Source organism: Magnolia sinica, chromosome 4, assembly GCF_029962835.1.
Source record: "Magnolia sinica isolate HGM2019 chromosome 4, MsV1, whole genome shotgun sequence".
Lineage (NCBI taxonomy): Eukaryota > Viridiplantae > Streptophyta > Magnoliopsida > Magnoliales > Magnoliaceae > Magnolia > Magnolia sinica.
The window spans coordinates 83204820-83228610 of record NC_080576.1 but is presented as its reverse complement, the minus strand read 5'-3'; the positions used below and the strand labels follow the sequence as shown (position 1 = coordinate 83228610).

Genomic DNA, 23791 nt, shown 5'->3' with positions numbered 1-23791 from the left:
GGCATCGACAAGGAAATCCTTTTAACCTTCAATGGTTAAATGGCCAAAACTGAATAAAGATTGGGTTAAGGTTAACGTCGACGGGTCCTCTAGAGGTAACACTGGTAAAACTGGCGGTGAAGGCGTCTGTAGAGGTGAGGAGTTGCTCTTTGCTTTCTCTGATGGTTATGGGGTGGGCTCGAATATGTATGCCGCGCTTCGAGCGATTCATGATGGGCTTTCCTATTGCTTCTCCATGGGATATTCCAAAGTGGTGGTCAAATCTGACTCTCAGCTTGTGGTGAAGGTCATGAACGAGTGCGCCCTCTTGGGGTGGAAATGGAGATACTAGCTCACCAAGATAGAGAGACTTCGACACAAAGGTCAAGTCGAGTTTCGGCATATCTTCAGGGAAGGTAACGCCCCAGCTGATGTCTTAGCGTGCCTGGGGAGCAATAGCCAATCCCCTTTTTTCTGTCTCCCTAATGCGGATCTCCCTCCCCATCTCAAAGGGCTACTCTTCCTAAACAAGGTGGGATTGGGGGCGATAAGGGAGCCTTAGTGTGGTGATTAGCTCTCTCTCAATCTTTCAGTTGCTTTTTTTTTTTCCTGTTCTTTGTTTTCTCCTTCCCGAGCTAGTCATGATAGACGTTCCCCAGGTCCTTTTTCTCTCGGGGAAGTCCGAGTGTAAATTTTGGTCTCGTCATTTTGAATAGAAATAGCAATTTCAAAAAATAAATAAATAATGGTTGTAATCGGTGGTAAATGGATGTACATACATGGACAAAAACTATAATTTGGTCCAAGGTAACCAAGAGTAATTGAAAATTAATGTGAAATGGAATGCAACAAAATTATGTAAAATGTAGTCCTCTCAAAAGCTTGAGAATTGAATGAAAATGCCAAAAGCAATTAGATTTTTGAAAGTAGGCCCACTTTGATAGCCCACCCTAGATTCATAATTTTTTATTTTTATTTTCGGCCAAAGTATATATTTGAATGGGCTTATTATAGTTATTATCTCAAATATCACATCTATTAATTTTGAATATTAAAATTAATTTACTTAATGCATTTAAATTATAAGCATCCAAACACAATTTTTTTATTTTTTATTTTTTTATTTCCAATGTACTCTAATAACAAGCATCCAAACACAATTTTTTTTTTCTTTTTTATTTCCAATGTACTCTAATAATAAGCATCCAAACACATCTGAAAATACCAATTTACATTAATTTCATTTATAATATGATTTAAATTTCAATATATTTTAATTACAAACATCCAAATGAGCATAACTATGGTAGGAATGTTTACTTTTCACAGTAATCCCAAATGTGTTACCCATTCATGATGCTTCTTCATCCATGGTAAAGAACTCTACATCGAGAGCACATTAGACGTAATCCGCATTTCCCTTCACTCCGTTACTTGCCCCTCGGTCATTGGAACTCTACCTAACATGGTACAACATGACCAAGTGTAGGATTTTTCTTCCATTCATGGTTAAGACCAAGAAAATAAGGCAGGGCATGGTCCCTCCACCTACAAAAGTTCAACCATACCCAACATATCGAAGAACCTTAACCATCTCCATCCACATTAATCTAGGACAGGAGAAGATGATTCTACCCTCCCAACCCCAACATGCAAATCTCCATGGACGGTGGAGCGTCCCACCTTTCGGTCCGTCGCCTCATCTTCTCCATATTCGCAACGCACTGTGCCATCCCCATCGCCCCGACCCGCTTCCTAACGGCCGTGAGCTTTGGACCCGCGATCCGATCGAAGATCCCCTCCCACCCTCTCTCCCACGGCCCATGCGCGTCACACAGCTCCAGGCTCCCGTTCTCCCACTCCGTCCAGCTCCACTTTCGATTCAAGCTCCCCGCAACGTCAGCAACGCAGGGCCCCACACATACAGCCGTACACGGCCGGCACTTGGCCCCGCTGAGCGGGCCCGGGCTCCCGATGGATGCCACCGGCACACCGAACTTCGCAGGAGGGAAGCCGTAAGTGCGGTCGCTGAGGACGCAGAAGGGCAACCGGGTGAACTGGTAGTGGATCCGCTGAGTGGAGAGCTGGGCCATGAAGGCGGTCTCGGAGTTGAGTTTACGGTAGCCCGCGGCGTCAAGGGAAGGGATGAGGGAGAGGCGAGAAAGGGCAGCGCGGGAGGTGGGGAGGTCGCCTATTCCTAAACGGTCGTTGAGGCCCCCGTATTGAGAGCCAGATGGAAGGATGTACTTGGAGGGGATGAAGCTGTCAGGGGAGAGGGGTGCGGACCAGTAGCCGTCTACTCTGGTGCGGACCACCCAATCGTAGGTAAAGTTGTGGCGGGTTTGGTAGGCCGTTATCATGGACAGGCAGCCTTCCACCAGGTTGAAATATTGCAGCAGCCCCTGCCACGAGAAGCAAACAACATCAGAACAAATATTCAAGTGAGCTACACCACCCAAGAATGCCTACACCGTTGAAACCTTCTCATCCTCTTTAAATGCTGGATGGAATTGCACTGGACCACCAGCATGCATTTGGAGGGAAACGGATTGGCTACTCCCCCCGCCACCAGCCAATGGCTGATGGTCGGTGCTCTGTGAGCCCCACCATGATGTATGTGTTACATCAATGCCATCCATCTATTTTTCTAGATCATTTTATGGCATTACACAAAAAAGGTGAGGTATATCCCTATCTCAAGTGGACCATATTACAGGAAACAGTGTTAAATGAATGTCAACCATTAAAAACTTTTTGGGGCCCATAAAAGTATTGGATCAAGCTGATCTTTGTTTTTTCCCTTCATCTGGGTCTTTATGACCTAATCAACAGCTTGGATGTCAAATAAACGGTAAAGTGGGCCTTAGTAGGATTTAAATGATGGGTATCCAATCGCTATTGTTTTCCTGTGGTGTGGTCCACTTGATATTGATATTCCTCTCATTTTTGGGATAAAGCCCTAAAATGATCTTTAAAAATAGATGAATGGAATGGATGAAATACATATATCATTGTGGGGCCATAGAGCACCGACCACCAGCCACGGGGATGGTGTCAGGGGAGTAGCCAATCCGTTTCCCATACGGAGAGAATGGGAAAGATTGGGATTAGGTGGGGATAGAATTGCGTTTAGTCCCATGGAATTCCAGTTGGTCCCTGTAGGATTTATGTGAATTTTGAAATCTACTACACATGTGGCCCCCACATTGATGCATGGGTTTATCCATGCCGGCCTTCCATATACACCATTTACACGTAACATCTGGTTATATATGTGTACAAGTTAACGACATCTTTTTTTGAATGTAGTCCGTTGACTACAATTTTATACTCCACCAAACATGATTTTGCTTAATCCGGTGTTTTGCATACCAAAATTTTTATGGCTAGAATGCCATGGCAACAATGATGTTAATCCCATCTAATACAATTCAATACCATTCATTCAACTCCAAGGACCAAAAACGCCCTTTTGTGTCGTCTAACCTGTTCCTAAGTTGACTCCCACCATGACAAAGGGAATTCACAAATATCAGCCTAATCAAGATGCTCTTTGTATCCCGTGAAGGTATTAATAATAGGCATTCAATCGGTTTTGTGTCTAAGGGTGTAAATTTCTATAAGCTTTAACCTGAGTTGATACAATAAATGAGAAAGAAAAACTGAGCATACACGGGCTTTGTACTACGAGTTTTAAGAAATCTGCGTCCATCTCTCCACCATTGATAGGAGGTTGATATATCATGAGCTCCTGCACTTTGGTGGGGATGGATTAGATATCTTTGTTGCTTTGAGGGCCACTGACAGATGAATGAATGGATTAAATATCTTTATCAAACTATAAGTCATCGAAGTTTGGGCCTGGTAGATGGATGGACAAGGCCCGGTCGACGACAGAAGTAATCCGGATCATCGGACCTTAGATCGGGCATATCTGACGTAAAATATATGATTTTGGGGTAGAACGAGCTACTTTAGCCAACCAACCCTGCTACGCCGGGTTGCGCAGCCCGGAATTGCGAAAAACCCCTTGATCGACGGTCGTTTTCCTGTTTTAATTTCGTTTTTACTATAAATAGTAAGTTTTAGTTTGATTATAACTCTTCATCCGTCGGGCTTTAGGAGTTGCGCCCAACGTGAAAAGAGCTTAGAATAATTAGGAGAACGGTTTGGTGAAGCCAAATAGGACACTTACTATTTTTGGCTAAAAACCTTGCGCACTAGTAGACTCATGATCGTCTATAAATAGTAAGTTTACTATTTATAGTAAGTCGCGAATTCTAGGAGTTTTAGTTGTAGTTTGATTCTGATTTCTTTGTCATTGCTTAGTACACCTATTTAAAGGATTGTGAACTCATTTTTATTCATTCATCAATTAAATTTCGAATTATTAAAATTTATTTCTATTTTCTTGCTTTCTTGCCTCTTGGATTCGAGAAGTCTCTGTGAGGAGTCCAGAGAAGCTCCGTAGATTCAGAGTAGTTATTCCCTTGAGGAAGATGGTGCTCGACCTCACGTCCTCCCCTGCGTCATTTATCAAACTATAAGTCATCGAAGTTTGGGCCTGGTAGATGGATGGACCTGATTGACGTATCATCATTGCATGTGTAGTGTTGAGAGATTGTTTTTAAATATTTTGATTCTTTCATTCCCCTGTTTAATTTTAAAATCAGAAAGAGTTTCGGGCTGTGATTATTTCAGAGCGCAAGTGTTCTCTCTATCCAAGCTAGCTGAATCATGATCCCTGCTTTAGGAAATTCGGCCCACTGATATATGGACGGTGAAGTGAAGGGTCTATATATAAAAGGAAGCTCACCATGCAGACTTCCTTGCCCACAGCATCGATGATAAGAAATGTACAAAAAAAAACAAAAAAAAAAAAAAAAACAAAAAAAAAAACAAAAAAAAACCAAAAACAAAACAAAACAAAACAAAACAGAAGGAAAGTAAAGAAAGCAGCGATGGCCCACAAACCTCTTATAAAATGGTACGATTAACACTTGTCAAGCAGATAGGGGCATTCACTCACTTTTTAAACTGTGGCCTACCTATGCGATGATCAGGTGTCGTTTCGCAGAATGGTTTCAAATCCTAAATTTTAGACCTTGGATATTAAGTTATATTTAGTAGCCTACATTTTTGAAATTTTGAAATTTAAAAATTAGGTTTGGAAACTTTTATTTTGACTTTAGAAATTATTGAATTTATTTTGTATATATTCATAAAATAATAAATTTAATAAGGTAAATTATTTAAAATAATTAGAATTATTTTGTATATATTCATAAGATAATAAATTTAATGAAGTAAATTATTTAAAAAAATTTAATATCACATGCTATTTACAATACGTAAGATACTCATTCTATTGAGCCCATTGTAAGATTTTGTTATAACTTGAAAATAAGGCAATTCTAAGCACCAAGTTTCCCCCAACAGTGACTCACTATTTTCATAATTGAAGTAAAAGTTCATATTTCTTTTTAGGTAATTGTCATTTTTTAGTAAAATATTAATGATTGCATGTGAAAATATTTAATGATTTGAATGAGTGTGAATGCATTAAAAAAAAAAAAAAAAGGAGAGGATAATTATGATATTCTGATATGATTTGAAATGCTAAATTTTATAACAAATGGTTCTTTTTTTTTTCTTTTTCTTTTTTTTTTTTTTTAAGATTTAAAAAAGGTTCTTTTTATGAATTTGAAATTTGGTTGAAATTGAAATCTAAGATTTTCAGGAGTGCCTATGATTAGGTTAGAAAACCAAGGATGCAAATTCATGCTCTCAAAATTCAAGAGTCGTTTAGCTGGGAATTGTAATCCAGGGATCGTGGGCCAAACCAAGCAGGGCTTTTAATGGGAAGACCATTGTGACCCAGTAAAGAGTTAGCAAACAAAATTCGATAAACAAAAATCAACTGAAGAAGTAAGCTCCTCGGAATTATCCAATAAATAGTTTTTATAGTAAGTGATGATGGTGTGGAAGTCCCTTGGAAAGGCTTTAGCAAAATAAAATATCCGCCTCACAGTGGTAATGGGTGCTGATTATTTCTTTGCCTCATAGTGGTAATGGGTGCCGATTAATTTTCACCTAATGCCGGTTTCTCCGGTTTCCTTCTTTATTTCAACTATCGTAATTTATTTTTAAAAAATATTTATCATCTAACGGATGATGAGAAAACACGACTCACCTTATTATAAGGGTTGTATGCAGTAGAGGGCATAGTACCATTTCCATATACAGTAGTGTCAATGCACCCCAGAAACCTTACAAGTCCAATTTTCAGCCTGATCTATAACCCTGGTGGGCCATGGCAAAGGAAAATGCAAAACCAATGGAGAAAACTATTTCCTTTTTCAAGACCCACTAGAGTTTTGTATCGGGCTGAAAATTGGGCTTGTGAGGTTTCTGGGGTGCCACATAACATGGTCTGTTGAAATTTTGTGCCCATGACACGTGTACTACAGTGCGCATGGGTGCTCACATAAGAAGGTGTGTCGCTGATAATATATATATATATATATATATATATATATATATATGGGAAAAAAGGTTTTATATGGTCGAGCTCATGAGAACCCCCCATGAGGTTGAGTTGTGTGGGCCCCACCATGATGTATGTCGAACATCAACACCATGCATTTGATGGGTCCCCTTTAAATTATGAGATATCCCAAAAATCAACTGTATACGGAACTTCGGTGGGCTATACCATTTAAAATCATAGGAAGACATGCCTAAAACATATAAAAGCACTTGGTGGGGCCCACCTGAAATTTGGATGTGTCTAAAACTTGGTCTGACCCCTCATCCAAGTGGAACACACATAATGGATGAGCCGGATTTGTGAACCACATCTCGGTGGGCCCAAAAAATGATTATGAATGTTTTAATGGAGGGTAACCACTCTCAACATTTGTATGTGGTGTGGCCCACACAAGTCACAGATTGACTTAATTTTTAAGCCTGAGGCCCACTATAGAATGGTTTATCTCACTGATGGGGTAGATGTTCGACACACGTCATGATGGGGCCCACACAGCTCAACCTCATGGGGAGTTCCAATGAGCTTGACCAAATAGAACTTTTCCATATATATATATATATATATATATATATATATATATAGAGAGAGAGAGAGAGAGAGAGAGAGAGAGAGAGAGGAATGCTGAGTTGCACACCAGTTCTCATGAGCTCTCCTTAGAACTTATTTTGGGGGATATGAATCGAAAATCTGAGCCGTCCACCTGATGCACCACCCCATGAAACTCCTAGGGCTCAACTTTTACCTTGATCTAAAACTTTGGTGGTCCATGGCAAAAGGAAATAGTTTCCTCCCTTGATTTTTCTCTCTTTCATCATGGCCTACCAAAGTTTTGGATCAGAATAAAAGTTAGATCCTAGGGGTTTCATGGGGTGGTGCATCAGGTGGACGGCTCAAATTTTGGGCTCACATCTCCAAAAATAAGTTCTAAAGAGAGCTCATGAAAATTGGTGCGCAGCTGAGCATTCCCCTCTCTCTCTCTCTATATATATAGTTCTTATGAGAACCTTTTCAGAACTCATCTCCGTGATAGCACCCAATGAAAATTTCGGAGCCAACTTTTACCCTTATCCAAAACTTTGGTGGGCTATGGAAAAAGAGAGACAAACCAAGGGAAGAAATTGTTTCCCTTTACCATGGGCTATCAAAGTTTTAGATCGGATGAAAGTCATGCTCCAAGGATTTCATGGTGTGCTACATCACGTGCAAGGTTCAGATTTTGCGCTCGTAGTGAGAGATGATTCTAAAAAGGTTCTCACGAGTTCTCGTGAAATCTCATGCACTGGTGAGCATTCCTCTATGTATGTGTGTCATATGTAGCATGTTATATATATACAAAGGTAAGCCATACAATCATGGTCATAGACATGAAAGTTAAGATGTTCCTTCCATAGGAGGATAAAACATCAATGTTATGACTTAGTGTATTAATGTGGCCAACTTAATGAGTGGATTGTCCTAATTTTCATGTGTGATCATCCTCATGTAGTTCAACTTTTTTACATGTGTGTGTGGGGACCGAAAATTGGGCTGTCTCTAGTAAGGTCAAGCTTGTTATTCATGTGTCAAACTCTCAAATGGACGTACATTCACAAAGTGAATTCCCTAATGACTGAATCACTAGTGACCTATTTTGGTGGAATTTGATTTAGCCATGTGTTGCTATGAGAGTCCATCTTTAGCACATTGCCCAATCAAAGGATTAGTCTATAGCAAAATATGCACCAATCAATTCCCACCATGATGGTCCCAGGATGTCTCCAGCCAATCAACTTCCCTTGTTTGGATTGAGCAGGCTCAATCTTAGCAGGGCTATGTGAAGCCCACCGTGATGTATGTGCTTTATCTACGCTGTCTATCATTTTGCCCAATCATTTTAAAGTAAGAGCCAATAATATAATGAAGTAGATATAAGGCTCACGTGGACCAAGTAGTTGGGGATTAAACACCCACCATTTAAAACTTATCGAGAGTTGTACAAGTTGGGATCAATCTGATATTTGGGTTTTCCCTCCATCCAAGTCTTTGTGATCTTAATGAACACATTGGATTACAAATAAATATTATTATGGCAGGTCGTAGGAAGATTTTGACATTAGGCATCATTACCACCGCTGCTTCCCTTGGTGTGCTCTACTTGAGCCTTGGATGAGACTCATTTTTGGCCTATGCATTAACATCATCTGACCAAAATAGATGGGCTGCATGGATAAAAGACATAACTCAAAGTGGACCCACATACATCACCTGCCAACCCAATCCGGGTCAGTTATCCCAGTGATTGCTGAGACAGCCCTGGCGCAATGCATGCTCCGTGGCAGAGACGCATGCAGCGAGACATCTGCCACGCCGCCCATCTTTGAGAAAATTTTCAATACTTCGGCAGCCCTTTAATGGTTAAGAAGCATCAAGCATAAAGGCTTCTGAAGTGACGTGGACTTCGGGAGTGGCTTGGATACTGAACGCTTCAGTAGCCTCTTGGCTACTAAAGTTACCTGGCAGAATGGGATCGGTGGATGCCAATAAGCTGTTTCCTTCTAATAAATGCTCTTCCAACGGAGAGATCCGTTAGTGGATGCTTTTCCGTTTAGGCCGCTAACGTACTTGGCCACACACGGGTAACTGTTTATCTTGAGAAAAAAAGGACGTGGATTTCCTGCCAAAGACTTTCACAGTAAGTTACACCGCGAACCCAGGTGAGGCCAGCCGTGATGTTTGTCAAAAACCCTCTGTCCAATCCTTTTTTTTAGTTCAATTCAGAACATGAAGCTAAAAATGAACCGTTTCTAGAGCTCAAGGAGGCCAAAAACAAGATAATTGAGCCTCGACGGTTAAAATATTCATGGGCCACAGAAGTTTTGAGTCATGCTAATATTTTTTTATTTTAGTTCATCCCAATAGAAATGAAGTTATTAACAGTACGGATGGCTTGTGAACATCATTGTCGAACCCAGATAGATTTTAACGGTAGGAATTTCCCTGACCACATTTTCCTTTAGAACGGCGCACTTGAGCTTTGGATATGGTTTATTTTTGGCATCATGTCTTGAAATGAAATCAAAAAACGGATGGAATGGGAGAGTTTCTCAAAAACATCACAGTGGGCCCCACCTGGGTTCCAGGAACTTCCCCGTCTAGATAAAATGTACGTGTAGTTTACCTAGCGAAGGGAAGGGGATTGCGTACTGAGTAAACTACGTGGACGGACCCCACCGTGATTTATGTATTTTATCTGGTCTGTCCATCCATTTTAAAAGATAATTTCAGGGCCTTAGCTCAAAACCTAAGCATATAAAAGGCTAAAATCAACCACACCTAAGGAAACAGTGTGAATTGAATTTATACTGTTGAAAAATTCTTGGGAGCCACAGAAGTTATCGATCAAGATTATATATTTTTTTTTACCTTCATCCATGTTTTTTGATCCTTTGAACAGTTTGGATGAAAAATAAACATCACTGTGGGGCCTGGAAAGGTTTCAACGGTGGAAAACATTATTTCCACAGTTTCCTTTGGTATGGTTCACTTGAGATTTTTATAAGCTCCAATTTTGGGCTCAATGCCTAAAATTAGATGGAAAAATAGATGAAAGGTGTGGATAAATCACATAAATGCACGGTGGGTCCAACTGAATTTTCTCAGTATGACAATCCGATTTCACGGCCGAGTGGGTGCACGGCGGAGACGGAGAAAAATCCGTTAACGGATATAACGGAGTAGCATTTATACATAGGGAATATGCCATTAGTATCTAACCAATGGCGTTTTGCCACATCACTTCAGTAGCGTTTTGGCCACTGAAGCGTTCAGTATCCAATCCGCTCCCCCAAACGCTTCCTTGTGTGTAATTTTCGAGATGTACTTAGTACCACTGGGTTTAACGATTTGGACGTTCTGGATTGCCATAAATGTACGAGGAATGTTCAAGGCTTGGTAGAATTGTGGAAGTCCACAAGGTCGATGCATGGCTTTGTCTCTTAAATGAGGCTGTTCTAATAATCAGGTGGGCCAATGGACAGTGATGCTAAATTGATGCACTATAATATGGTCCATAATTTCCGACTGCTGGGCCAATGGACGGTCGATTGCGTCCTACCCTGCTTGGACAGAAATCGGTCTACACAGGTGCTATATGGGCCACCATGATGCATGGGTTTATCCACTCAACTCATCTGTTTTAGCATATCAATTTTAGCATTTTAGGGTATGAAACCACAAGTGAGTAGATCAAAGGTTCAATTGGACCACACCAAAAGGAAGCAACCATAACAATGACACCCATGGTTGAAACCTTCCTAAGGCTCACCTCAATATTTATTTGCCATCCAACCTGTTCACAAGGTCACATAGACCTACACCAAGGGAAAACACAAATGTCAGCTTGATTCAAAACTTCTTCCCCAAGATGAGTTTTTATATGGTCAACTTAAGTCTTTGATCTACCTCATTTTTGAAATCATACCCTAAAATAATTACACACACACACACACACACACACACACACACACACACGAACTATGAGGTCCGTCTCATAGAAACTTCCCATGGGGTTGAGCTATGTGGGCCCCACCGTGATGTGTGTCGAACATCAAGACCATTAGTCGGATATGCCATTCCATGGTGGACCATGGGCTTAAACATCAAATCAATCCATGACTCGGGTGGGCCACATCTCATGCAACAGTTGAGAGGGGTTATCCTCCCATTAAAACATTCATAATAATTTATTGGCCCCACAGAGATGCGGTTCAAAATCCAATCCATTCATTGTGTGTGTCCCACTTGGATGAGGGGTCAGACTAAGTTTCAGGGCATCCAAAATTCAAGTGGCCTCCACCAAGTGCTTTTTTATGTTTTAGGCATGTCTTCATATGGTTTTAGATGGTATGACTAACTTAAGTTCCCCATTAAATGCACAGTATTGATGTTTGACCCACATCATGGTGGGGCCCACACACACACACATATATATAAATGGGAAATGGTACTATAAGGTCGACCTCATGGAAACTTCCCAAGAGATCAAGCTTTGTGGGCCCATCGTGATGTATGTTGAACATCTACCCCATCAGTCAGATGCACCATTCCATGGTGGGCCTAGGGCTTAAAAATGAAGTCAATCCATGACTTGTGTGGGCCACACCACATATAAAAGTTGAGAGGGGTTACCCTCCCATTAAAACATTCATAATCATTTGTTGGGCCCATTGAGATGTGGTTCACAAATCCAAGCCATCCATTATGTGTGTCCCACTTGGATGAGGGGTCAGACCAAGTTTCAGACACATCCAAATTTTAGGTGGGCGTCACCAAGTGCTTTTATATGTTTTAGGCATGTCTTCACATTATTTTAGACGATACAGCCTACCTAAGTTTCACATATTACTAATTTTTGGGATATCTCATAATTTAAAGGGGACCCATCAAATGCACGATGTTGATGATCGACACACATCACAGTGGGGATAAAACCATTTCCAACACACACATTACATTTTCGTCCAACTAGCTATGCATTTAATGAAAAATTTCTTCTTGATTAATGTAAGTACATGCTTCCATTTAGGGCTGTACATCGAGCCGAGTCGAGTCAAGGTGGGTCAAACTTGGCTTGGCTTGTCCGTGCTCTCCTCGAGTTCGAGCTCAAGCCCAAACTAGGCCTCGAGCTTACCATTGGACATTGGCTTGTTTGCCAAACCTTTCGAGTCAAAATCGAGGCGAGCTAGTAGATTAAGTTGAGGTGAGCTTACCTCGAGTCAAGTCGAGCTCGAGGCGAGCTAGTGGATTAAGTTGAGGTGAGCTTACCTCGAGTCAAGTCGAGCTCGAGGCGAGCTAGTGGATTAAGTTGAGGCGAGCTTACCATGAGTCGAGTCGAGCCTGCTCCCAACCCGAGCCAACCTAACACCCAACCTGCACCTGACACAACTCAACAACTTGACCGAACTAACCCAAACCCCAAATCAAATATTCAATTACTAATATATATATATATATATATATATATATATATATATATATATATATATATATATATATATATATATATATATATAGAGTCATGCTCCCCTGCGCACCTACACACGTGCGCACCTTTGTACACGTGTCATGTGTGTCTAATCTGAACAGTTCATGTGATGCGGAATCCCATGAAACCTCATGTGACAAATTTTCACCCTTATCTAAAATTCTGGTGGGCCATAGCAAAGAGAAACGCAAATCAAGGGAGGAAACTGTTTTCATTTTTCATGGGCCATCAAAGTTTTAGATCAAAGTAAAAGTTGGACGCGGGGGTTTCACGAGGTGCTGCTTCACATGAACGGTTCAGATTTTGGATCCACATCACGTAGGATGGGTTCTCAAAAAAGTTCGTACGTAGTACGTACGAATTGGTTTGCAGGTGAGCATTTCCGTATATATATATATATATATATATATATATATATATATATATATTATATATATATATATATATATATATATATATATATAGTCCATCGGTTTTAAGTTGGGCAGACGTTGAGTCAAGCTCGGGCGAGTAACAGAGAGAGAGAGAGAGAGAGAGAGGAGCTCAAGCCCGATGAGTTAGGTAAGGAAGGAAAATGGTAAGAAAGGGACGGACTGGTAGACTATGGTTTAAGTTTTAATTTTTAAATATAATATATATTAATATAATATAATATAATATATATTTGAGTTGAGCCGAGCTCGAGCTTCAAGCCAAGTCGGGTTCGAATCGAGTCGAGTCAAGCTCTACTATGTTCAAACTTGGCTTGTTTTCAAAACGAGCTGCGTTATATGAAGCTTGGCTTTCCTTGAGTCATCATTCGAGTCGAATCACGTCAAGCTAGATCGAGCCAAGCCGAGCGAGCTTTTCGAGCTAACTTGACTTGTGTACAGCCCTACTTTTATTACAGACTAATTTCATTTTAGCATGGAAAAGCAGCCATGGCTTGGGTGGGCCCATCATAGTGTTAATGTAAAATCAACCCCAATCATTAAGTATGTCACTCCGTGTTAGATCAAGGTCTCAAAATTTATCTGCATAGTTAGTTCAAGAGGACCACACGATTGGAATCAGTGTACATGGAAAGGTTCACCCTCCAAACAGTTTCTCTTAATGTGGCTCACATGAAACATGTATGATCTGAGACTTAGGCTTACTTTTGGTGTGGCATCTAATGGTTGGAATAGATTTCACAGTTTCGTCATGATGGGCTTGTAAAAATCAAGGGTGCATGTCTCCCTCTTAGTTATTCTCATTGGTGTGGTCCATCTGAATTACGTATTATCTTGATTTATTGGCACTATACCTATTACTTGATTATACATCTAATGCTCCGAGTGGATCCCACGTATATATATACCAGGTTAGGCATATAAAAAAATTGAAGGTGGGAATACATGTAGTATCACAAACTACTATTAGGCTTAATTTAAGGCGGTAGTTAATGCTTATAATGCTGGCAGTCGCGGATTAACCGCTGAAATAATGTCACCACATTCTGTGAGCCCTACCATGATGTATGTGTTGTATCCACACCATTCATCCGTTTGGAGAGATCATTTTAAGGCATGAGTCAAAGAATGAAGTATATCCAAAGCTCAAGTGAACCCCCCACATAAAACAGTGGGAACGATGACGCCCATTGTTGAAACCTTTATACAGCTCACCATGATGAGTTAACGCAGATATGGAGTAAGGTAAAACACAAATATCAGCTTCATCAAAAACTTTTGTGGCCTCGAGATGTTTTCAAGCGTAGGCGTTCCCATTGTTTTTTGTAGTGGGGTGCACTTGAGCTTTGGATCTGCCTCATTCTTTGTCTCATGTTATAAAACGTTCTCTTCAAATGAACGGACTGTGTAGATACAACACATACATCATGGTGGGACCTACAAAACATTATGATAGGCCCTGGGAAGTTTTTAATGGTGGGTATTCAATGTCTACTCTTTTCCTTGGTGGGATCCACTTAAAATTTGGATCTACTTCATTTTTAAAATCATACACTGAAATGATGTGTAAAAACTGTTGGATGGCGTGGATATACAGCGCATACACGAAGGTGGGCACCACAGTCAGGCAAGCACCCTCGTTACCAGGTAACACTGATCCAATTCCCGCACCAATCTCGGGAATGTCGGACATTTTTGGGAACCAACCGTCCAAAAGGTCCACCCTTTATATTTGCACAGGGCCTACCGTGATGCGTACCACGAAATATACTCCAATCATTCGATGTGTAATCCTGTGCTGGGTCCATGTAAAAAAATCAGGCCGTGGCCATACTAGAAACAGTTGGGAGAGACACCCACCCTTGATTGTTACCAGGCTCACCGTGATAAGCATGTGAAATCTATTCCAACCATTGGATTCCACACCAGATTCTAGGCCTGATGACTAAAACGAAGGCTTATAAATGATTCAAGTGGGGCCATATCAAGAGAAACAGTTTTCAGGAAAAGCATTCCTTCTAGATTGTTTTTAATCGTGTGGTATATCTGAACGGTCGAACTAGTTGATATATATATATATATATATATATATATATATATATATATATATATATATAACACACACACACACACGGTAATAGTCTCCTGCGCACCCTACCGCAGAGACCTCTTACACACCAAATTACCACCGGTTATGCCAACTTCAACAAGTATGCTGTAAGTGAGCCTCATCATGATGTGTTCATGTGATCCACTCCGACAATTCGGTCCATGATATCAATTGAATCGTACGGTACAAAAAATCTGACTGATTTGTGATTTGCTAGGCCACAAAAAGGAAAACAGTGGGAGAGGAGAATATAAGGTTTTATGGGATTACGCATCACATGGACCGTTCGATTAGACACCCATGGCACGTGTGTAAAGGTGCGTACGTGCGTAGGTGCGTAGGGGAGCATGACTCTCTCTCTCTCTCTCTCTCTCTCTCTCTCTCTCTCTATATATATATATGGGAAATGGTACTATGAGATCGACCTCATGGGAACTTCCCATGAGGTCGAGCTGTGTGGACCCCACCGTGATGTGTGTCGAACATCAGCACCGTGCATTTGACAGGTTTCCTTTAGGTTATAGGATATACCAAAAATCTGCCGTATACGGAACTTAGGTGGGCCATACCATCTAAAACTATGTCAAGACATATATAAAATATATAAAATCACTTGGTGGGGCCCACTTGAATTTTGGATGGAGTTGAAACTTTGTATGAGCCCTCATCCTAATGGGACACACACAATTGATGGGCTGGATTTGTAAACCACATCTCGGTGGGTCCAATAAATAATTATGAATATTTTAATGGAAAGATAACCCCTCTCAACTAGGGCCGTACACGAATTGAGTTAGTTTGGTTAGCTTGCTTGACTTGACTCGAAAAGGTGCAATTCAACTCGGTCTGAGTCAAGTTGAGTTTTTCAGCTCGAAAAATTTTTGAACCGAGTTCGAACTTGCCTGAGCTCGACTTGACTCCATTTGAACCCAACTCGAATCGAACTCGGATCAAACCAGTTCAGTAACTCAGTTACTTTGATATTAATGTTGTTCACCGAGTGTTTGATGAAATGACTCAACGAAGTATGGGTGGTGGTAAGGAAGGTATGTATATGAAACAAATACCATTTTTTTTTCTTGATTTTTATGTTGCTTAAAAGGTGTTTGATGAAATACCTGCAAAACCACTGATGTTGTTTTGCATACAGTGAGATTTTGAAGGCGTAGTCCATGTGTTTGTGAAAATGTTGCACAGGTGAACTCGGCTCGATCTTGGCTTGAACTTGGCTCGAACTGGCCCGAGTTGTTGACCAAACCGAGCCGAGCTAGCTAGTCAGGCTCGAGGACCGAGCCGAGCCGAGTTTGAGCTGGGGTTAGCAAGTGACTGAGCCGAGTTGAGTTGTGCCCAGCTCGACTCGGTTCAACTCGTGTACACCTCTACTCTCAACTGTTGTATGTGGTGTGGCCCACCCAAGCCATGGATTGACTTGATTTTTAATGTGGGCCACCATGGAATGTTGCATCTGACTCATGATGCTGATGTTCGACACACATCATGGTGGGGCCCACACAACTCCCATGGGGTTGACCTCATAGTACCTTTTCATATATATATATATATATATATATATATATATAAGAGAGAGAGAGAGAGAGAGAGAGAGAGAGAGAGAGAGAGAGAGAGAGGATTGGTCTCTTGCGCACCAGACCGTAAATAAGCTATCTAGGGTCAGGTTTGTTAACCCATTCAGGTGGGCCCCACCACGATGTGTATGTAAAATCTACTCCGGGCATCAGATGCAGCATCCCGCATTAGACATAGGGTCCAAAAATCTACACTATCATGATTCAGGTGGGCTCCACCTTGATCTATTTTCCAAACAAACACATAGCTTTAAGCTAGTTCATTGATTGTGTGGTGAGGCACTCACCACCCTTTACAGAGTGTGAAAACTTTATAGTGTCCACCATGATGTATATGTTTTATCCATGCCATACACCTATTTTTCCATATCATTTTAGGTTTAAGACCAAAATTGAAGTATATCCAAAGTTCAAGTGGACTACCCCACAGTAGACAATGGGAATTGATCATGACTACAGTTGAAAACTTCTCGGGGTCTACGGAAGTATTGATTTAAGCTGATATTTGTGTTTTCCATTTATCCAGTTCCATGTGACCTTATTAACAAGGTGGATGAGAAATAAACAAGTGTGGGCCCTAGAAAATTTTCAACAGTGGACTCATTATCCTCGTTACATTCTTTGGTATGGTCCACTTGAGCTTTGGATATCCTTCAATTTTAGGTTCATGTCCTAAAATGTGCTGAAAAATGGATGGATGGTGTTGATAAATCACATATATCAAGATGGCCCCCATAGAATCTTCACATCACGTGGTGAAAGGTTCGTGGAGCCTCACTGTGGTAGGCTTCCTATCTGGTTACTGAATATTAGTCAAATTTTTTGACAGGTGGTGTGTGTTGCCATTGTCATGCATTTCCAAAATCCCTGACTATAAGGTGAATGACTTAAATTTAGGTTTAGAGCTGAAAAAGCGGTTTGAAAAATTCCACAACATTAAAAATAGTGTATGAAATGGCGATTACCCTCCAAACTATTTTCCTTTAGTATGGCCCACCTATATAATGGATGTGGCTGAGTTTTGGGCTCGTGCCCTAAATTTTAGTGTGGTATCTATCGGCTTGGATGGATGCAAAATAAACATTATGATGGGCCCTAGGAAGTTTTTAATGGCTGGAGTATAATCACCATTGTTTCCTGTGATGTGGTACTCAAAAAATTTGGAGTTGGGTCATTTTTTGGGCAATGTGGTGAAATGAGCCGGCAAAATGGACGGTTGGGGTGAATATTTAACACATATCGTGGTGGGTCCACGTTTACGGCTGACTTTAAATGGACTACTAAACAAAGGCATTGATGACAGAGAACTTTTAGCCAGTTGTTTTGAAAACGTGACTTTATCCTTGAAAGGACGGCAACCATGCTTAAGATCACCTAATTTCCTTTGAATGGCCAAACGAAATCGCAGGTGACGCTAAATTTTGGACTCGTATGGTTAAAATGGAGCAACTCATTTGGTGAGCGAGTTGGATTTCACTTAAACATCACCATAAGGCCCACTTCAACTGGCCACACATTAAGACCAGACTAGTTCGCAAGTAGAGGTGGGCATCGAGTCTAGTCGGACAGGATTGGACTCAACTCGACTCGGTCCAAAATTTTCAATGCCTGGCCCGAACTTGATCCGATCCAGGACCGAGTTCGGGTCCTCTGACTCAATCCGATCCTTTATACTACTGGCCTGACCCGAACCGAGTCTGACTCGGTCAGGGAAACCGAGTTGGATCGGATTGGGTATGGTTCGGATTGAATCTTCTGTGACCCTAAAAGCGTTTTAATGGTAGACATTCAACCCCCACTGCTTTTTGTAGTGTGGTCCACTTGATCTTTAGATCTATCTTATTTTTCATCTCAAGCCTGAAGATGAGCCTGCCAAATGGATGGACGGTTTGGATATAACACATACCTCATGATGGGACCCATGGAACTTCTTGACGTCAATCCACCAGAATGGCTGGCCTTGTGCGTGGTACACCTGCCCATCCACGTTCGGCTTTATTATTATTATTATTATTATTAGGAAGAGGATTTCCTGCAAGGGCTGCATTAGGATGCTATGTGGGCTCACATGATATTTGTAAGAATTCCACGCCGTCCATCAGCTGTGAAAGCTCATTTTAGGATAAGATACCAAAAAATAGGTGGATCCAAAGCTGTTTTTAAACTCTGTGTCCGTGCGAATGTTTCAAACGGTGGTCACTGAATCTACACTGTTTCCTCTTGTAAGGGTCACTTGAGTTTTGGATACACTTCATTTTTAGCCGCATGTCCTAAAATGAGCTCCTAAAACGGATGGATGGTGTGGATTTATCACAAACATCATGGTGGGACCCACCTAGCATCCCACGCAAGAACTTCTTGTGTATGGCTTTCAGTTGAAATCTGCGTCCGTTAAAGCTCGGTGCTCGATGCACCTTGAGCCACGGGTGAGAGGACGGATTGCTTACTCCCCCTGCCACCAGCCAGTCGGTGCTCTGTGGACCCCACCATGATGTATTTATTTTATCCATGCCGTCCATCTATTTTTCTAGATCATTTTATGGTATTAAACCAAAATTGAGGTATATCCCAATCTCAAGTGGACAACATTACAGGAAACAGTGTTGAATGAACATTGCGCGGATCGAATCAGATCAGATTGGATTCCAGATCGGATCGGTCTGGATTGACCATTGATCCAAACTCGATCTGATTTATGATCAGATCTGACTGGGTCAACTCGATCCGACTCGATTCTGGCCTTCGGTTCGAATCGGATCGGGTCGGATTCATCAGATCGGGTTGGATCCACACACACACACACGACCTCATGGGAACTTCCCATGAGGTCGAGCTGAGTGGGCCCCATCGTGATGCGTGTCGAACATCAACACCATGCATTTGATGAGTCCCTTTTAAATTATGGGATTTCCCAAAAATCATCCATATACGGAACTCAGTGGGCCATACTATCTAAAATCACGTGAAGACATGCCTAAAACATATAAAAGCACTTGGAGGGGCCCATCTAAAATTTGGATGCATTTGAAACTTGGTCTGACCCCTCATCCAAGTGAGACACACATAGTGGATGGGCTGGATTTGTGAACCACAACTCGGTGGGCCCAACATATGATTATGAATGTTTTAATGGGAGGGTATCCCCTCTCAACTTTTGTATGTGGTGTGGCCCACATGAGTCATGGATTGACTTGATTTTTAAGCCCGAGGCCCATCATGGAATGTTGCATATAACTGGTGGGATAGATGTTTGACATGCATCATAGTGGGCCCCACACAGCTCGACTTCATGCGAAGTTCCCATGATGTGGACCACATAGTACCATTTCACACACACATACATGTGTGTGTGGGAAATGGTACTTAGAGGTTGACCTTATGGGAACTTCCCATGAGTTCGAGCTGTGTGGGGCCCACCGTGATGTGTGTCAAACATCAACACCATGCATTTGATGGATCACCTTTAGGTTATGGGATATCCCAAAAATCAGCCTTATACAGAAGAACTCAGGTGGTTCAATATATTTAAAACAATGTGAAGACATGCCTGAAACATATAAAAGCACTTGGTGGGGCTTACATGAGTTTTGAATGTGACTCAAACTTTGTATGACCTCTCATCCTAGTGGGACACACATAATGGATGGGCTGGATTTGTGAGCCACATCTCTGTGGGCCCAATAAATGATTATCAAGATTTTAATGGGAGGATAACCCCTCTCAACTGTTGTATGTGGTGTGGCCCACCCAAATCATGGATTGTCTGTATTTTTAAGAATGTGAGCCACCATGGAATGGTACATCTGATTGATGGTGTTGATGTTCAACACATGTCACGGTGGGCCCTATACAACTCGGCTTCATGGGAAGTTCCCATGAGGTCACCTCATATTATCATTCCTCTCTCTCTCTCTCTCTCTCTCTCTCTCTCTCTCTCTCTCTCTCTCTCTCTCTCTATATATATATATATATATATATATATGAACGAATAGATAAAACATGGTGGCCCCATAGAACGCTTCTATGGTGAGGTCACATGATGCTTAGATTGCATCAGGGTCTCATACGTAACATGTACAACATCCAGTGGGCCTGACGATACATACAGCGACTTTCCGATTTTACAAGTGGAGCCCATGGTCATGTGGGACGCAGATTGCATACTGTGTAACTCGTAACTCGTACATCAATGCAGGGCTCACATATTTATTAGATTTCAAAATCCACGAAAATCCAACATAGTATCAAATGCAATTCCATCCCACCTAATTAATCTCGACCTTTCCCGTCCTCTCCAAATGTTGAATGGAATTGTGCTGAACGAAATGCAATTCTATCCCACCTAATCTCATTTAATACCATGCCCCAAACGCCCCCTAACCATCTATTCAGAGCCCACGCGTCCTAGGATATGATTTCCTATTAATAAGATTAGTTAGGCACGATCCATAAATGGCAAGATGCAGCGAAACAATGGCTGGAGAAGGAACCATAAACCTCCCTTACACGAACTGAAAACCCAAGTATTCAGTCCGTTAACGGTCCACCTTTCCCACGGCTCGGACGTGCTAGACAAATTACAGGCGCGAGTGAATATTTCGTATTTCTAGCTTTAAATAGTTTGATATTATGATAGAGTATGACTAATGATACGCAGGCGGTAAGAAGTTACAGACTTGGGCATCCAAATAATTTAAACTAAACCGTCCAAATTATAGGTGAGAATTTTGATGTATCATTTAAAAAATAATAATAATAATAATAAATCGTTACTCAAGTGGTAATCTAATGATTAGATTTCTGGATAGTTACTGTACGGTTAAAAAGAAGTAGATTGGGTGGCGACCAACACCAGCGCCTTGGGGCCCACCGTAATGTATATGTTTTATCCATACCGTTCATCTGTTTTTACAGTTCATTTTAATGCATTGGCCCAAAAAAAGAAGATATCGAAAGCTCAGGTGGACCACACGTAGGAAGCTTTAGTGATTGAACAGGCAACATTAGAACTTTTTTGGGCCACAAAAGTTTTGGATCAAGATGATATATGTAGCTTTCTTTCGTTGCTGTGACCTTATCAACAGGTTAGATGGAAAATAAACATTCCAGCCGGCCCTAGGAAGGTTTCAATGGTGGGAGTCATTATCTTCCCTGTTTCCTTTGGTGTGGCCCACTTCAGCTTGGATCTACTTCATTTTTTAGCTCATGCCTTAAAATAAGCTGGAAAAGCAGATGAACAGCATAGATATAAAACAGATACATCAAAGTGGGGACCAGGGCATCCAGTCCCATCCCTACCGATTAGTGTTTAGGATTATTCAACCAATCCTAGTTTTTGACGGTAACTTAGCGCCAGATGGTTCTACAATTTACTCAATCTAATTTGAGTTAATATATGCCACGTGCACCATTTCTATGTACCTGCGTATCAAGCGTTATACGCAGCCAGAGTATCAAAGAAACTCCCCATTCTCGAGCGGGAGAAGCACCGCATTTAATTGGAAGAAAATGAAACGCTTGAAATGGAACCGCACCTGGATGCCGTTGGGGGAGCCGCTCGCGGTTAGGACCCTGGCTTGCGCATCCGTCTCGTTCACGTGCTCGGGCACGAAGATCCGAACCGCTGCAATCCTCGGCGTGTCCTCGAGGATCGAGAACTTGTAGGCCCCACCATCCAGCGGGCTGTGCAAGAACAGATCCGAATTGCTATAAACCTTGAGGAGGTTCTCCACGATGGATGGCCCAGTAAGCTCGAACCGCCGTGCCCCACCGACGAGGCAGATAGCAATTCGGGAGCGATCCAACTCGGCCTTCCTCTTCTTGAGTCGGACGAGTTGGAGATGGTCGGGTCGTGCATGGGGATGAGGGAAAGGGGGGAGAGAAGGGCGAGGAGAAGGGAATGGGTGGGATTTGTTCTGGAAGATGGTTTTGAGAGAAGAAGAGGAGAAGGGGTTGGCGATGGAGGAGAGGAAGAGGAGGAGGAGAGGGAGAGGGATGAAGAGAAGGAAAGATAGGCGCCAGCCAACTTCCGTAGTCCATCGTAAGGACATCTTTTTTCCATTGTTGTTCTGTGTCTTCTCCTCATCCTGCGCTTCTTCTTTCCTCTTCCTGCTCTTCTTCTTCTTCTTCATGGGTGCTTTTTAGAGAGAGAGAGAGAGAGAGAGAGAGAGAGAGAGAGAGTCGAATGAAGCGACGAGTTTTGCGTGAGGAGGGTGGTTTTGATGCGAGGATGAATGGTGGAGTTATTAGCCACTCTGGCCGCTTGAGAGAAACGGAAACGGATTGGCTATTCGCCCTGCCAACAGCCAATGGCTGATGGTCGGTGCTCTGTGGGCCCCGCCATGATGTATTTATTTCATCCATTCCGTCCATATATTTTTATAGATCATTTTATGGTATCAGACAAAAAATGAGTATATCCCACTGTCAAGTGGACCATATTACAGTAAACAGTGTTAAATGAACGTCGACCATTAAAAACTTTTTGGGGGCCGTAAAAGTTTTGAATCGATTTGATCTTTGTTTTTTACATTCATCTGTATCTTTATCACCTAATCAACAGATTGGATGTCAAATAAACAGTACAGTGGGCCTTAAGAGTATTTTAATGGTGGATATCCAATAACTATTGTTTCCTGTGGTGTGGTCCACCTGAGATATATATCCGTCTCATTTTTGGGATCAAGCTGTAAAAATGGATGCACGGAATGGATGAAACACATATATCATGGTGGGGCCCATAGAACACCGAACATCAGCCACCGGGGTGGTGGCAGGGGAGTAGCCAATCCGTTTCCGAGATAAACGGTACACGTGGAATACATTTACTCGAATTAAACCGGAGGCGCATTGACCTCCCTCGATGTGGCCGAGTGAAAACGGGGTGCGTGCGCGTGTAAGCTGAGATCTTCGTTGCCCACAAAAGGTTTGGTCTGATTCATATCTCGGTGGAACCACGGTATGAACGGTAAGCTATCGTATAATCACTACAAGAAAACTGGCAATTACCGGCGCTCAAAACCGCCGGCAAAGACCCATAAAACCGCCCACAAATTCTTTGCCCGCGGTCAGTTAACAGCCGGTAAAGCCTCAGTCGGTAAAGGCTTTACCAGC

The 23791-nt window shown here is 41.8% G+C and overlaps 1 protein-coding gene across 1 annotated transcript; it reads right to left on the bottom strand.

Moving 5' to 3' along the window:
• Positions 1–1610: 1610 nt before the first annotated feature.
• Positions 1611–22728, bottom strand: LOC131244197 (uncharacterized). Its single transcript, XM_058243843.1, has 2 exons — positions 22213–22728; positions 1611–2381 (listed from the first exon to the last, which is right to left on the bottom strand). Exons 1-2 carry the CDS (start codon positions 22726–22728, stop codon positions 1611–1613), a joined length of 1287 nt encoding a protein of 428 aa, XP_058099826.1.
• Positions 22729–23791: the final 1063 nt, after the last annotated feature.